This window comes from Carassius auratus, chromosome 17 (genome assembly GCF_003368295.1).
Source record: "Carassius auratus strain Wakin chromosome 17, ASM336829v1, whole genome shotgun sequence".
Taxonomy (NCBI): domain Eukaryota; kingdom Metazoa; phylum Chordata; class Actinopteri; order Cypriniformes; family Cyprinidae; genus Carassius; species Carassius auratus.
Genome location: NC_039259.1, coordinates 21136542 through 21153832, shown reverse-complemented (window position 1 = coordinate 21153832; position 17291 = coordinate 21136542). Strand labels below are relative to the sequence as shown.

Sequence of the window (17291 nt, the reverse complement as noted above, 5' to 3'; positions counted from 1 at the left end):
AAGGCGAATATGACGGCTTGCTGTGAGTTACAATGGTGAGAATATATTTTTTCACAAATTAATTTTTACATTTAAAAGTACACGTTATTTTCATACAGTGGTATTGATTTTGGAGTTATGTAATAATCTATTAAATTCAAGGTAAAGTCAGCAACATATAAGCAAAAGGTGTAAAGACGCTATCCTCCAGTTTCACAGGCAAGACTAATTGAGCCATGGCCTGATCCTGGCTTAATCTAAACCCTGTTTGTTACTTACATAATATAGCATATTTGTGATTGTGCTGTAAAAACACGTTTTATAATGAATAATTAACAGGGGAGCTCCATTCAGTACACGACTCAAAAGTGGATTTACATAAACCATATATACATCTTCAAGATTATTACTAAATGTCTATCATCTGACAGGATATTCTTTGATAAGTATTGCAGGTGAGCACATTTAACAGACATGAAACAGGCATCTGAGTTCACTCATTGTTGTCAACACCGCTTTAGATGAGTGTAAGTTATGTAATCAAACAAATCTACATACAGTAACTAAACACAGGTTATCTATTTTATTTCTCCATTTGCAATATTGATAATTTTAGGAACATTTGTGTTGGATAAAAAGTGAGTTACATAATTTACTAAATCAACATGCAGATGCAGTATATCACAAATAAATCACAGAGGAGACTGACTCTTGTCTGGATGTTACATGAACAGATTATCTTTATCTGCTGTAGAGTAACTGATGAAGGAATGCTGCCATCATATGATTTGTGTAAGTACACTACAAAAATAAATGAAACATTTTAATTAGTGTAATTTCAAAGAGTTATAACAGCACTTTTCTTATTGTTGATTTCTGTGCATTTGCTGCAGATCTTTTGTGGTGGAGCAGGACCTGCAAGGAAAGGGGAAAAAAGGAAATACCTGAAACAAAAGAATAAAGTAATAACTTTTTGTATTGTGTGTGTGTATTTGTGTAGGCAGACTAATGTCTGCAGACTGGTGTGTGCACTGAGGATGGAGAAGTCCACAGCAGCATCCGAAAATGGTCCAGAGATATGGATGAGATGCTCCATCACTCCAGCTCTCACCAGGACCAGATACTGCTGTGGTCTTTTCCTCATCGGTGGCCCCAGAGCAGCAAGAGCATCTAGAGAAAGACCAAAAGACAGTGAGGATTTGACTTTGGTAAAGTTTGTTCTGCTGGTTTATGTTTATACAATGAAGGCTGACTTTCAGAAGCTTCAAAAGCATCATCAAAAAATGTGATGGAGCTTTTATCCGAAGTCATTGACAGTGCTCTTATTACAGGGGCCTACAGTCCTCTGATCCACCTGGAGAAAAGAGCCGTGCTCAAAGACATACTAGTGGTTTTGAATCAGTTCGGTGGTTTTGAACCAGTTCGGTGGTTTAGCCTACTACAAAAATAATAAATTAATGAATGTACTTGTAAACTATGTGTAAATGTTTTAAAGGTAGTGGTGCTCATGGAGAGCAGGCACACTATTGTTTGGAGCAGACACAGCAGTAAGATTGTCCTGCACGTGTTCCCCTGCTCTAGCTTCAAGGTTGTGTGGTTCCGAGTGCTGACATCATGGTCCTTCCTCATCCTGTTGCTCAACAACATCCCTGTTGAGTAGAGAGAGACTGTGAAGCACAGCGCAGCAGCAGAATTGGCACAGCTGTGTTGAGATGATAGTAAGATGTGGGGTTCACCATCTGTGAATACATGATTGTTAGAACAGTAAGTTTGAATGAAGCTTTGTTTCATGTGTTGTTGGCTTGTACATGTATGCATTTATTGTGATGTTAACATTTATACATTCTTTTAATCATTTAAACATGTTTCTTGTTGTCATTAAATAAAATATAAATATAAATATATATAAATATCTATTTGTGTATTAAATGCTTGACTGAAAACTGATGCATTCACATCAACTGCATTACTGTATATTCATGTATAGCCATGTCACGACAGAAAATACATTTCGCTTCTTTTACTAAAATGTAATTTCAAGAAAAAAAAAAATATAATCATTGGTTGGCATTTATCGTTATTATTGCATGTAAGTGTTGGGTTGGGCAAAGGATGCAGTTCATTATGGGGTAATCGGTAGCACTTTATTTTACAGTCCTGTTCCTCATGTACATTACAGTCCTGTTCCTCATTGATCATATTTGCCAAGGGTGCCAATATTTGTGGGCATGACTGTATTAGCTAAATATTTAGTTTCAACCGAAACATTTAGATTGAACATTTAGATTTAGATTGAACATTTAGGTTTTACATTTATATTTAACATTTATATTTTACATTTAGATTTAGATTTAACATTTATATTTATATTTATATTTAACTTTTAGATTTAACATTTGGATCTATATTTAACATTTAGATTTCAGATTTAGATTTAGATTTAACATTTAGATTTAGATTTAGCATTTAGATTTAACATTTAATATTTATATTTAACTATTTAAAATATGTCTAAGTTGACAAATATTGTTGTAAATGTGCTAAAAAGTGATCGTCAAAAAATTCATACTGGTATTTTTTTACATTGTTTGAAGCTAAATGTGACAAAATGTTGCTGCTATTTTCAGCATGAGCAGCTTTACAAAGGGCGCCCCATAGTGTGCGATCCAGAAAAGCTGAAATTAAGCACAAGACAGCCAGAAGGTCAATATAACCCAGAACAGCAGATAAACATATAGTAGAACCCAGACTGCATTCAAGAATGATCTTTTCATTATAGTATTTCACATTCATAGGGAAATGGAGGAGATATTGTAAGCCAAAGCACACAGATAAGAACCTGTATTAGTGTAAAGGAAACAACACTGAATCACTGCTGAAGAGGCCTAAACCATTTCATGACATTACTTCCTGGAAGTGCAGCCTTGAAGGCCATTAACGCCACTATTGTTTTCCCAGAACACAGGAGATACAGAGAACAAACGTGATTCCAGATGTTGTGTGACGCAACATACAGGGCCACTCAGTGGGACGACCAACTAAAGTAAGAGAACAAAGGAAACACAGAGTCAATGAGAAGAGCAGCAGGACACTCAGTTCTGAGTTGTTGGCTTTTACAATGGGAGTGTCCTTTTTACTGTAAAATAGGATGGACACTAGCGCAGTTAATCCTACTCCAAACAGTGAGAAAAAGACCAGCACAATACCTATAACTTCTGTGAAAGACAGAAACTCTACAACCTTTAACACACATTTATTTTTCTCAACATTAGACCAGTATTCACCTGGACACTGCTTGCAGTTATTTGAATCTGGAATTTTTTTTTTTTTTTTACTGTAGTCAGAAGATAAAAAAGTATTGTTATTATTATTATTATTATTATTATTATTATTAATAATAATAATAATTATATAATTATATCTTTTTTATTTAAAAAAAAGAAAAAAGTAATAAGAATAAAAGTAATGTAACAGATGCAACTAACTAGTTTTCTTTGAAATGGACAACGGCTGAAGATTACCTGTCTCATTACTTATATCTCCTTCTGCACATGGAATACAATCATAACTGCAGACAGGTCTTCCTTTCTGTGCAGCCTTCCTAGGGCCTGGAGGACAGCTCTCACTAAACACAGACCTTGGCTTCTGCATAGAAACATTATACTATAATTTATATTATACACATACAGGCTATTTGTTCATGAATTAATGGAAGCTATTGAAATTTGCTTTATTTTGAATTAACAATTTGATGAGCTGTTATTAAAATTTAGCAGTATTATTTAGACTGCTAAGTCTTCATCAGGCCTGGCAGTCTCTTGGTTTTATTGTTCTAAATTTACAGTGACACAAACAAACATTGCAGACAGGTTGTTGATGTTTACCTCAAGCTGTCCTCCAGCCCAAATTATTTGTCATATGTTGAGTACAAAGCGCTGGTCAGGAGGCAGTGAGGCATCGTAGTATCCCACTGGCTTAAACAGGATTGATCCATCTGAGTCCTGCTGCCAGTTAACATCTTGGGCTACTGTGGCACCAGTGCTGTCAAACCACACACAATCTCCCATGTTTACAGTGAAATTTAACCACCTAGCAAAAATACCACCTAGCAAAAATACACATTTAGAATATTATGATTAAGGCATTGACACAATGATAATCAGCTACAACAGAAACAAGTTAGGTACATGCTCTATATATATATCCTTCTAGCCATCAATTTACCAGATAGATAAATAGATAAACATTTCAGTAATTTATAGTTATTTACTGTATACCATACAGTATAATACTGCAAATTCACTTTACAGTTAGTAACTGTAATATCCTTTGCATCATGGGACCATAGTGGACATGTTACATCACTTGTAATGGTTGCCAAATACATTTGCCTTTCATGTCAGAAATAGCACGAGCGCTTGGAATACTACTGTATGTCAGAAATATACTGTGGCATTAGTTTATTGTCCGCATCCATTGTAGATAGTATTGAGTATTTTAATGGGTTGAATATTGTTTTTGTATCACACAATGGGTTTTGCACCCAGTGAAAGAGTTCCAGAGAACATGTGCGCTGTGTATTGTCGCACCCTAAAAGAGAATAAGACCAGCAAGCAAGGCAAAAATATATTTATGTCTGTGTGTTTTGTCAGATTTTTGCATACCAGTTAACAAATTACCCATTAACACTGAGGTAAATTTACCAATGTAAACTACGCTGTACTTTCAAAGACTTTGTCAGCATACTGAATTAACGTATGCTACCAAATTAAAATGATTTTTAACAAGCAACACTTATATTAACATTGTTAACTTATATGAAATTTTGTTCAGGTGCTACTTAATGTTGGCCAGTAATCTATTAAGAAAATAAAATCATATGTTTTTGGCTAGCTGCCTTAGTTTTAGAATTAGTTTGTTATAGTTTTTAATGGAATTTAAGCAAAAGTTTTTTTCTTATTTGTGTTTTAAAGGCAACTGCAATTAAGCATCAAGAAAGACATGAGCATGCCAACCACCTTGAGACTGATAAGTCAGGTATGATAAGTTATGGTTTTGAGAGGTTTGTGCATTCTGTGTGAGGTTTGCCTTTTTAAAGTGTGTAATTTCTACTTTTTGTTTATCAGGGAACACATTTCTGTCACTAACAAAGTGGATGGTGAGCAAAGATGGTGGCCAAATTTTGGAGCAGAACCTGAGTTTTGCAGATGGCTATGTATTTCTTTTCCCATTATGTTTCTGTTGCCTAAATATTGTTTGTGAGGATAAATCTAGAGAGAATACAACACAATGCACTGCAAAATGTCCTAAGAAAGGAGAAATGGTGAAGATTAACTGTTCCAGCATTAGATGACTGTATTTTTAAGTGTTATACATGCAATGTTTTAAATAAAGAATTTGATATTTTGTAATTATTGTGTCCATTTTAATTGGATTACAGAAGTATATACAGTTTGTAGGATAAAAAAATAAATAAATTATATTTATAAATTAATAAATATACATTTAATTAAATCTATATTAAAATAAATTAATTACAGTAGTATACTGATGAATTTGATTTTTATAGTAATTTATTGTAAATGGTACAGTTTGCTACTCTAATTCATAATTACAGTAAATTACTGGCAACAGTTGCTACTGTAAATCAAATGAAGTTTGCTACTGTAAATCTTAATTACAGTAACTTAAAGGCAACAGTGATGCCAGTGAGTTACTGTAAAAACCCTTTGAACTGCTTTTTACACATTACTTGCATATCTTTGTTCAGGCACATCTTCATTGTAGTTTTTCAGTAGAAGCAGATCCTGATATCTTCTGCTACATAATTCAGTTTGAGAAGAATTCATGGAAAAGCTGTTTCCCAGAATGCTTTTAGAACATAATCTGCAAAACCTTGAATATTGATTTTTTTTCACTGGAAACCCCAGTTACCCTCACGGAAACTGTTTGGTGTGATCATACTGCTTGCTGTTATCCATGCCTCCACACCAATCACCTGGAGACCTGTAATGTTTTGAAAACTTAGCTGATCAAATAGATTGTTCTAAAACAATCTAAAATAATTGCCTCATAATTTACTCACTCCCATGTCATTCAAAATGTTCATATGTTCAAGATGGTCTTGGCAGCATGTTAACGAGCATCACTCATCACCCAGAATCAAAAAAAAAAAAAAAAAAAAGGCGAGAGCTGGTTGCTGAAACCACCCCCACCTAGCCTGACGGCGGTGACAGTGGTGGCAATCCACCACACTCAAGTGGCCGCACCCTTTATTATACAGAAATTTAAGGCTTAATATAATTTCAACGGAAGAGTTATTAAAAAATAATAATAAAAAAATCCACCCCCGACACAGTTGTCATGAAGGGCAAAATTGGTTATATAGACCAAAATTATTTTTTGAACCAGGCTGTAAACCGTCTTTTTTTTTTTTTTTTCTGCTGTAAAGTTGGGAATTTTAACATCGGTAGTCTATGGGATTGATTTCCTTTTGCAGCCAGCCTCGATTGCCCAGTTGACGAATTACAGTTTAAGTCACTTCCGTATGGCTTCACGAGAGAGCGGGAGGTTGCTGCTTGGTGGAAGGTCAAAATTGCAGCTTCAAAGCATTCTACACGATCCCAGCCTAGGAAGAAGGGGTCTCATCTAGCGAAACGATTGGTCATTGTCCAGAAAAATAAATAAATAAAAATTATTAGGGTTGCAACAAAAAAATATATTATTATAGATAATGAAAATAATCAACAATTCTCATTATCAATTAGTCAGGTCAAATATTGGAGGAAGCAGAATGAGCTCTTGTAAGAAAAGTATTTGTTCCTGTGTATCCTTATGTGTAAATGTCACAAAGGGCGCTGGCGCACGCATTAAATGGATGGAACACAGTAGAGAGGGAGAGTGTCACGCTGTCTAGTCTCTGTTTCCCTGGGTGTCCACTAGTGGGCTCACTTCCCCTTAGGCACTTCACCGTATGCACTAGATTTCCTCTAGTCTGGTCCTGTCTTCACAGTAATTGGCACTCCTGTTAATTGCACCAGGTGCAGGCACTCTAGTGTCATTAGTCTCCCTATATATTCCAGTCTTTTCCTGTTGTTTGTATGGAGTCTTTACCCTTCGTGTATGCAGCATTCTCGTCATCCGAGATTCCCCTTCGTCTTCTCATCTTCCGAGATTCACCCTAACTTATCATCTTCCGAGTTCCCTTTCCTGTTCCCTCCTTTGTTTATTTGTTTGTTTTGTTTGGACTGTCTTTTTGGTTTTGGCCTTGGCTTTGTTTTGACAACGGTTTTGGATTACCCTTTATGGAATAAATACCTGCAATTGGATCTCTTGCTCTCCCTGTGTCTCTCTGGTACATGAATTGTCACAGAAGGACTCCATCCAAAACAGAGATCCAGCGGTATGTCTATTCATATTTCCTCCCCAGTAACCGAGCGGGTGAGGAATGGGTTCGAGGGTACTCGCCTGGTCGTGTTTCGTGGGACCAGGGGAGGTCGCTCAGGAGTGAGTGATCGAGAGGAGGTCCGGCATCACTCTCCAATATGGCCCCCCCGTCGACCCTGAGTTCGGAGGGGAGCTGCCGTCTCTCCATTGTGGACGGAGAGGGGAAAGGAGGCGCTAGTCTGCCGAGCCAGCGCCGCTGCACAAGATGGCCGCCAGTCCAGTGCCACTGCACAAGATGGCCGCCAGCCCAGCGCGGGTGCGCAGAATGACCTTACACAGGATGGCCACCAACCCTGCACCACGAGGCAAGATGGAGGCCAGCCCAACACCACAGCACAAGATGGCCGCCAGCTCAACGCCACGAGGCAAGATGGACGCCAGGCCAGCACCACTGCCCATGATGGCCGCAGGTCCAGCGACACTGCACAAGATGGCTGTCAGCCCAGCGCCACGAGGCAAGATGGACGCCAGCACAGCGCCACAGCCATAGACAGTAAAAGAAATGGACACAGCGACCCCATTGGAACTCAATTGAGACAAGTGAAGCCCATTTTTAGCGTTTTTTAGCACTTCCGTTTCTGATGCGCAGACTCAAACGAAGCTTGACGACGTCAGCAACCTGTCTGACAGATGTAAATCTTCTAGTAGCTGTGCGTGCAAATTGCCATCATTAATCTTGCAGAGACGGCGAGCTTGAGCGGGGAGTTCTTTGGCGTGAGTGAGCAGGAGTAAGTATTCTGATTAATTATTTTGTATAGTATTTTAAAATGTAACGCCAGTACGCCATATTAAGTTAATTGTCTGCGAGCTTTCCTCCTGTCTGTACGGTAATGCGACAGAGAGACGAGTGGTTATGACGCAATCGTTAGCCAATTTTTTACAAAAACTGTTTCTACGGGGCCATAATGTAACATAGAAGGTAATGGAGCCCTTTATACATTGTCGTGTTTCTTTAGAAATAAATAATGGACAAACTGAGTCTTTAAACGCCTCAGATGTAAAGTTATTCGCTGGCAAAGTGATGCCAAAATGAATGGGAGTCAATGGGAATGCTAACGCAAGTGAAGTTCTGCTACAAGATGGCAGCACGCAGCCGACTTCAACCTCCGGTCGACTTCCTTGCCGCCTGGCCACAGCACAAAGTGGTCACCAGCCCAGTGCCATGGTGCAAGATGGCCACCAGCTCAGCGTCAACGCCCAAGATGGCCGCTGAGGGGTTTTTGGATTATTTCTCCATGCTGTCAAAGATCCTAGAGATTCCCAGGAGTGTTCACGTCACGTCTGCTGATCCAGAGACTGTTCACGTCATGTCTGCTGAGCCAGCACCACAGTACAAGATGGCCACCAACCCAGCGCCACTACACAAGATGGCCGCCAGCCCGGAGCCACTGCAGAGGATGGCAGCTACAGTGGGCTTTCCTGAGTTGAGTCAGGTCCCCGTTGACTCTCCAAAGTTGAGTCAGGTTCCGGTTGACCTTCCAGAGTCGAATCATATTCCTGTTGACCCTCCAGAGTTGAGTCAGGTTCCGGTTGACCCTCCAGAGTTGAGTCAGGTTCCGGTTGACCTTCCAGAGTCGAGTCAGGATCCTGTTGACCATCCAGAGTCGAGTCACGTTCCAGTTGATCCTCCAGAATCAAGTCAGATTCCTGTTGACCTTCCAGAGTCGAGTCAGGTGCCCGTTGACTTTCCAGGGTTGAGTCAGGTGCTCGTTGATTTTCCAGAGTTGAGTCAGGTTCCGGTTGACCCTCCAGAGTCGAGTCAGGTGCTCGTGGACCCTCCAGAGTCGAGTCAGGTGCTCATGGACCCTCCAGAGTCAGGGTTAGTCACCATTGACCTTCCAGAGTCAGGGTTAATCACCGTCGACCTTCCAGAGTCAGGGTTAGTCACCGTTGACCTTCCAGAGTCAGGGCTATTTCCTGTTGACCTTCCAGAGTCGAGTCAGGTGCCCGTTGAATTTCCAGAGTCGAGTCATATTCCCGTTGACCCTCCAGAGTTGTGTTAGGTTCCTGTTGACCATCCAGAGTCGAGTCACGTTCCAGTTGATCCTCCAGAATCAAGTCAGATTTCTGTTGACCTTCCAGAGTCGAGTCAGGTGCTCGTTGAATTTCCAGAGTTGAGTCAGGTTCCGGTTGACCCTCCAGAGTCGAGTCAGGTGCTCGTGGACCCTCCAGAGTCGAGTCAGGTGCTCGTGGACCCTCCAGAGTAAGGGTTAGTCACCGTAGACCTTCCAGAGTCAGGGCTAGTCACCATCGACTTTCCAGAGTCAGGGTCAGTCACTGTTGACCTTTCAGAGTCAATGTTAGTTCCTGTTGACCTTCCAGAGTTGAGTCAGGGACTCGTGGACCCTCCATAATCGAGTCAGGTGCTCATGGACCCTCCAGAGTCAGGGTTAGTCACCATTGACCTTCCAGAGTCAGGGTTAGTCCCCTTTGACCTTCCAGAATCAGGGCTATTTCCTGTTGACCTTCCAGAGTCGATTCAGGTGCCCGTTGAATTTCCAGAGTTGAGTCATGTTCCGGTTGACCCTCCTAAGTCGAGTCAGATGCTCATGGACCCTCCAGAGTCGAGTCAAGTGCTCGTGGACCCTCCAGAGTCAGGGTTAGTCACCGTAGACCTTCCAGAGTCAGGGCTAGTCACCATCGACTTTCCAAAGTCAGGGTCAGTCACTGTTGACCTTTCAGAGTCAAGGTTAGTTCCTGTTGACCTTCCAGAGTTGAGTCAGGGACTCGTGGACCATCCAGAGTCGAGTCAGGTGCTCGTGGACCCTCCAGAGTCAGGGTTAGTCACCATTGACCTTCCAGAATCAGGGTTAGTCCCATTTGACCTTCCAGAGTCAAGGCTAGTCACCGTTGATATTCAAGGACAGAGTCAAGTCACTGGTGATCTTCAAGGACCGAGTCAAGTCACCGGGGTTCTTCATGGGTGAATTCAAGTCACCAGTGATCTTCATGAACAAAGGCAAGTCACCACTGATCTTCATGAACAAAGGCAAGTCACCATTGATCTTCATGAACAAATAAAAGTCACCAATGATCTTCATGAACAAATGCAAGTAACCAATAATCTTCATGAGCAGAGTCAAGTCAGCACCGATCTTCTGGAATCCAGTATAAACACCATGGGATTACCAGAGTCTCATCACTTCTCTATGGAACTACCAGAGCCTCTTCATGTCACTGATGAACTACCAGAACCGCTCCATGTCACTGCTGAACTACCAGAGTCTCTCCTCGCCTCTGCGGAACTTCCAGAGACTCGTCATGTCTCAGTCGAACTCTCTGAGCACCCGACTGTTCCTGTTGTGGCCACGGAGGCTACCCTTAACATGCTCATGTTCTATGTTTCAGATTTGCCCAACCAGACTTGTCCTCCCATTGGTCCGGCCGCACGGATGTGGTAGTCTTCTGCTCCACCCTGGGGGCTTTGTGCCTCGACCACAAGGATGTGGTGGTCTTCTGCTCTGCCCTGGGGGGCATCTGGTTCGACCACATGGACGTGGTGGTCTTCTGTTCTGCCCTGGTGGGCTTCTGCCCTGACCACACGGTTGTGGTGGTCTTCTGCTCCGCCCTGGGGGGCGTCTGGTTCGGCCGCACGGTTGTGGTGGTCTTCTGCTCCGCCCTGGGGGACTCCAATCTCGACCACACGGACGTGGTGGTCTTCTGCTCCGCCCTGGGGGGCACCCGTTCTGACCACACGGTTGTGGTGTTCTTCTGCTCTGCCCTGGGGTGTTTCCGCCCTGACCACACGGTTGTGGTGGTCTTCTGCTCCGCCCTGGGGGGCATCCGTCCCGATCACACGGTTATGGTGGTCTTCTGCTCCGCCCTGGGGGGCTTCCGCCCTGACCACATTTGTAAATTACTATAGGCTTATAGTCTAAATAAAACAATTTGTGCTACTGCTGGTGGCAGTGACACGGTTGTCATGGGGACGTAACAGCCCTAATCACGCGGCCAGATCACAGGCTTCTGCTGCCTCCAGTCAAGACTTGGAGAAACTTGTTCATGCCTTTATTTCCAGCAGGGTGGACTATTGTAATGGTCTCCTCACCGGCCTTCACAAGAAGACCATTAGACAGCTGCAGCTCATCCAGAACGCTGCAGCCAGGATTCTGACTAGAACCAGAAAATCTGAGCATATCACACCAGTCCTCAGATTCTTACACTGACTTTCAGTTACATTTAGGATTGGTTTTAAAGTACTTTTACTCATTTATAAATCACTCAATTACCTAGGACTGAAATATATTGCAGATATGTTCACTAAATATAAACCACAGACCACTCAGATCATTAGGATCAAGTCAGTTAGAAATACAAAGTGTTCACACAAAACAAGGGGAGTCTGCCTTTAGTTACTATGCCGCCCGCAGTTGGAATCAGCTTCCAGAAGAGATCAGATGTGCTAAAACATTAACCACTTTTAAAACTAGACTCGAAAGTCATCTGTTTAGCTGTGCGTTTATTGAATGAGCACTGTGCGATGTGAATGAGAATTGATTGCACTGTATTTTACATGTTCACTGTATATTATGTTAAATCATTTATTTTTTATTCATTTTAAATAAGTCAACTTTTTCTTTATTTTATGTAAAGCACTTTGAATTACCATTGTGTAAAAAATGTGCTATATAAATAAACTTGCCTTGCCTTGGGCCCTTATTTATCATGAGGCCCCCAGCACGGCACTGCAAAATTTCCTGGATGTCTGGTCTGGGCTTATGTTTTCAGGCTGCCCTGTCTGGAGTGTACAGTATGCTTCAGACACGGTCACGATGAGGGATTTCCTGATACCAACCCCTAGAGGACGCAGTGTCTCGTTCCCTACTCAGGGAACCATGGTTACATAAGTAACTTGAGACACTATACTCAATTTAACAGCAGGTTACATCAGTTGTTTGTTCATTGTTGTTGAAAATCAATAAACATGTTTTGACACCACTAGGCTATAGCTTCCAGCTGTGCCTCAGTTAATGTTGTTGTTTTTGTTTTTTGTCGAGACTCCTATCAACCTAGCTTCCGGAAAATTTCAAGTCACTGGAGTCTTTGTGTCAGCCTGTTTTGCAGGTTGCAACATGTCACCAGTCCTTATACTTTGTGTTTCTTATTTTGTCACTTCAGTTTGACCTCTACCCAATGATTTCAAACAAAGGACAAAAAGTAAGTGATAAAAAAACAGTGACAAGACAAAAGAATAGCAGGCCACTAAAGTCTTTATTTCAGTGCTTAATTGTCATGAAGTTGTAAAACACTGGGAATGAGTATTATATATATATATATATATATATATATATATATATATATATATATATATATATATATATATATATATATATATATATATATATATATATATTATTAAACTTCATAAATACATACTAGTGAGTATATACATATATTTGTGACAGGATAATGGAAGTTCGTGGTTTCTTTGGTGGCTGTATTTGGTGCAGATCTAATTACAAATGTTGTAACTTTTAATGTAAAGTAACATCATATAATTTTCCTGCAAAGTTGTTTGTTGAACTATAGGCAAGGTAAAAATGCGCAAGCATTACAAAGAATTATCATATTCATTACATTTTTATCAATTTGATCAGTTCAATTTATTATTAAATGCAAATTAGACTAGCAGTTGCACAAAAATAATGGCCTTCCTTGCTCTTCTGATGAATAATCATATGTGGTTTTTTTTTCTCAATATAGGGGGGGGGGTGCTGACATCGATAGTACTAAAAATTACATTTAGCAATAATATAGCTATTTTATTTATCAAAATGTAGATTATGTTTTTCTCATCATTTGTTGTTTTGTATTTTGTTCAGGCTTGAGCAGGATGATGAAACATTTAGGTGCAAATATGCAAAATAGCAAACCAAAGCTTGAGGCTAAAATGGCAAATATCTCCACAGCTACAATAAATTTTCCAGGAGAACTGACATAAGCTGGAATAAATGAAATCCATACAGCACAAAATATGAGTATACTAAATGTGATGAATTTGGCTTCATTGAACTTATCAGGTAGTGTGCGAGCCAGAAAAGCCAAAACGAAGCACAAGACAGCCAGTAGGCCAATATAACCTAGAACAACAGAGAAACCTATAGTAGAACCCAGATGGCATTCAAGAATTATCTTTTCATGATAATATCTCATATTTTTGTAGGGAAAAGGAGGAGATATTGTTATCCAAAGCACACAGATAAGAACTTGTATAAGTGTAAAGGCAAGAACACTGAGTCGTTGTTGTGCAGGCCCAAACCATTTCATGACATTACTACCTGGAAGTGTAGCCTTAAAGGCCATTAACACCACTATTGTTTTACCAAGAACACAGGAGATACAGAGGACAAAAGTGATCCCAAATGCTGTGTGTCGCAACATACAGGACCACTCAGTGGGACGACCAATGAAAGTAAGTGAACAGAGGAAACACAGAGTCAATGAGAAGAGCAGCAGAAAGCTCAGCTCTGAGTTGTTGGCTTTTACTATGGGGGTGTCCTTTTTGCTATAAAACAGGATGGCTACCAGCGCAGTTAACCCTGCTCCAAACAGTGAGAAAAAGACTAAGACTACACCCATAACTTCTGTGAATGACAGAAACTCTATAGCCTTTAATATACATGTATTTTTCTCAGCATTAGACCAGTATTCCCCTGGACACTGCTTGCAGTTAATTGAATCTGGAAAGGAAGTTGTGTTTACTGTAGTTACAGATAAAAAGGAAATTATTTTATTTTTGAGCTTCTTTGATAAAAAACTTTATTCTGAACAATAGAAGAATAATACAAAATGAGCCACTGATCCATTTTTTTTGAAAATGTGAGATGGGCTGAAGATTACCTGTCTTAGTACTGATTTCTCCTTCAGCACATGGAATACAGTCATAACAGCAGACAGGTCTTCCTTTCTGTGCAGCCTTCCTAGTGCCTGGAGGACAACTCTCACTGCACACAGACCTCGGCTTCTACATGGCAAATCACATTAAACATAGTTAGTTATACTGAACATAAAGTGAAAACTGTAAACAAATAAATAAAAGTGCCAGTATTATTCAGAATAGACTAGTTCTTCTTTTGAAGCATAAAATGGCACAAATGTTCAGTGTATTATAAATACATCTCGACGACAAAACAATAGTTTGAAAGGTCTGTTTTAGGAAAATCATCATCAATGCTGTTACCCTAAGTTTAGTGAACAAACATAGTCTGTTTAGCAAAATACTAGTAATGCTCTCTGCAGTTTCTTTTATTTGCTTACTTAAATCTGATTTGATTTTTCATTCTAAAAATGTAACCTGTTTTGAACATTGTTATTTGCTTTCCATCAGAATCATTTGACTTTTTTTTTTGTTTTGTTTTTTTGGATTCACAAAGTTAACTTGTAAAATGGAGAATGACACAATAGCTAATATCATTCAAGCAGTACAAAAAAGCAGACATTTTCTGTTTTCGAAATTTGACATTACATTGCCACAGTTTAAACAAAATATTTTGCACATACAAATTATTGCCTTTTACCTCAAGTTGTCCTCTGGCCCAGATTATGTTTTTAGTGATAATAACAAAGCGCTGATCAGGGGGCAGTGATGCATCGTAGTATCCCACTGATTTAAACCGGAATGATCCATCAGAGTCCTGCTGCCAGTTCACAATTTCATACTGTGCCACTGCACCACCAGTGCTGTCAAACCACACATGATCTCCTGTCTTTAGGGTGAAATTGACCTTTTTCAGAGCCTCAACCATCTAATGGAATAAAATGTTGATAAATTATAGCTAAAGCATTTTTAACACATTGAAAGGCAAAAATAGGGCCTCTGCTTGGATTTTTTTATTTTGTTTTATTCTTTTTTTATATTTTATACCTGCTGAGGTTGTATTGTCAGGCCTTCCTCACAACCATCTCGTTCTCTGCACTTGAGTAGACTGTGTAGTGAATGAGCCACAGCATAAACTGCTTTGTAAACATAGCTTAGAAATCTTTGTTCTGGCACATCATCATTATAGTTTTTCACCACAGATAGATCCTGATATCGACTGCAATTTAATTTAGCATTAAAAGAGCATGGAAAAGCGGTGTCCCAGAATGCTTTCATAACATAATCTGCAAAACCTTCAATTTGAATTTTTCTCACTGCAAAGCCCAGTGACCCTCCGAGCACATGAAAACTGTTTGGAGTCATCAAACTTTTTGAAGTTATCCAAGCCTCCACTCCAATCATTTGGAGACCTGTAATGTTCTGAATACCTAGCTGCTCAATTAAACTTTTCATCTCAAAACCAGTAAGAAATGCAACAATTACTTTAGTAGTGCCTTGTTTTATGATGTCCACAACATTTCTAATTTTTTCATGCTCTGTCCTCAGGAATTTCACAGAGTACTCGACACAGATCCCCTCTTCTGTGGCAGTTTTCAGAAATATGGCCATTCCATTATTTCCATAGTCATTGTCACTGTTCACAGCTCCCACCCAAGACCAGCCAAAGTGCTTGATTATGTATGCAAGTGCTCTGCTCTGGTGGTAATCACTTGGAATAGTCCTGAAGAAATATGGATAATCTTTCCTATTACTAAGACAGTCACATGTGGCTGAGGGACTTATCTATAAATAGGTAAATAAATAAATAAATAAATAATAAAAAAACACAAAATGCATCAGTATATAAGTATAGTATCAGTATTGTCAAACTTTAACTTTACTTGCTACTTACCACTGGAATTTTAAAAGGTTCAGTGGTCCTGGATAAAATCACTGTGTTTGAAGACTCTGTTTCTCCTATGATAGCATGTATAGGAGACTTCTCATTGCATCTGTCCCCTGCTGCAATATCATCGCCATTCATCAATGCCATGGTTGCACTCATAGAATATAGTCTTGAACCACAGGTATCATAAATCTTGTAGCCAACAGAAATATTTGGGAGCAAGCTTTTACTTTTGTTAATCTCTTCAATGGCAAATATCATGGTTTGAGCCAGCCGCAAATCTTTTATATTCACACTGTGGAGACATTAAAACATCAGGTTTAAAAGCAACTAAATTTGGAGAAAGATCAATAAATATAAGCTTTTTTACATGAGCATGGCTTAATCACCAAAATATTTTGGATGTTATGGTTGTTTTGCTATTAAAAAGTTAATTTGATTGATTAGCTGTCATGCATTTTCATTAAGAAAAAAAAAAAAACATTCATAAATTGATTATTTGGATAAAGACACCTAAAAGTTTATTTTTACAAAATAAAGAAACAAACCTGGAGCATGATATATGCTGAGGTTTACGTGTAAACTCAAATGAAGGTAATGATATTTCCGTGTGGATAACAAAGAGTGCTCCAATGATTATGTCTCCTTCCTTGGAAAGCAGCGGGTACTCAGGGTCTCCCATCATTTGGCAAACAGTGTTTTCTGCCTTTGTATTCAGATGATAGAATGTCAGAAGTGTATAAAGAAAGATAAGCATCCCAAAGACTCAGTTTCACCGCACCTGCCAAATGCAAGTGACTTGACAAAATCTTTTGCACTTTATAGACATTATTAATATGGATGGATAATTGTGAATGTAGTCAGTTACGTCATAGGGCAGGACATGAGGTAGTTCAAGCAATTGATGAATGGTTTACACTTTAGATTAGGGGATGCAGAATGTGTTATAAATGACTTGTATACATATACAAAATAATTTGTTAACAGGTAAGAAAGGTCTACGAATGTAACATATTTACAAGTGATGAATAGTTTACACCTTAGATTAGGGGATGCAAAAAGCTTTGTAAATTATTTATTCATGCATTTACACATTAACTATAACAGGTGTTGAACACTTTGTAGTGTGTACTGCAGTATAAGTGCTGACTGGTGAGTGCA

At 39.5% G+C, this 17291-nt stretch overlaps 1 protein-coding gene and 1 long non-coding RNA gene across 2 annotated transcripts; one reads left to right on the top strand and one right to left on the bottom strand.

Moving 5' to 3' along the window:
- Positions 1-1653: 1653 nt before the first annotated feature.
- LOC113117925 (uncharacterized) lies at positions 1654-5390 on the top strand. Its single transcript, XR_003294234.1, has 4 exons — positions 1654-1743; positions 2938-3022; positions 4953-5016; positions 5106-5390. It is a non-coding gene; the product is annotated as an uncharacterized LOC113117925 (long non-coding RNA).
- A 7816-nt stretch (positions 5391-13206) lies between these two features.
- Positions 13207-16887, bottom strand: LOC113117924 (extracellular calcium-sensing receptor). Its single transcript, XM_026286828.1, has 6 exons — positions 16679-16887; positions 16137-16425; positions 15290-16027; positions 14943-15170; positions 14266-14389; positions 13207-14105 (listed from the first exon to the last, which is right to left on the bottom strand). The coding sequence occupies exons 1-6, from the start codon at positions 16885-16887 to the stop codon at positions 13207-13209; spliced, it is 2487 nt and encodes an 828-aa protein (XP_026142613.1).
- Positions 16888-17291: the final 404 nt, after the last annotated feature.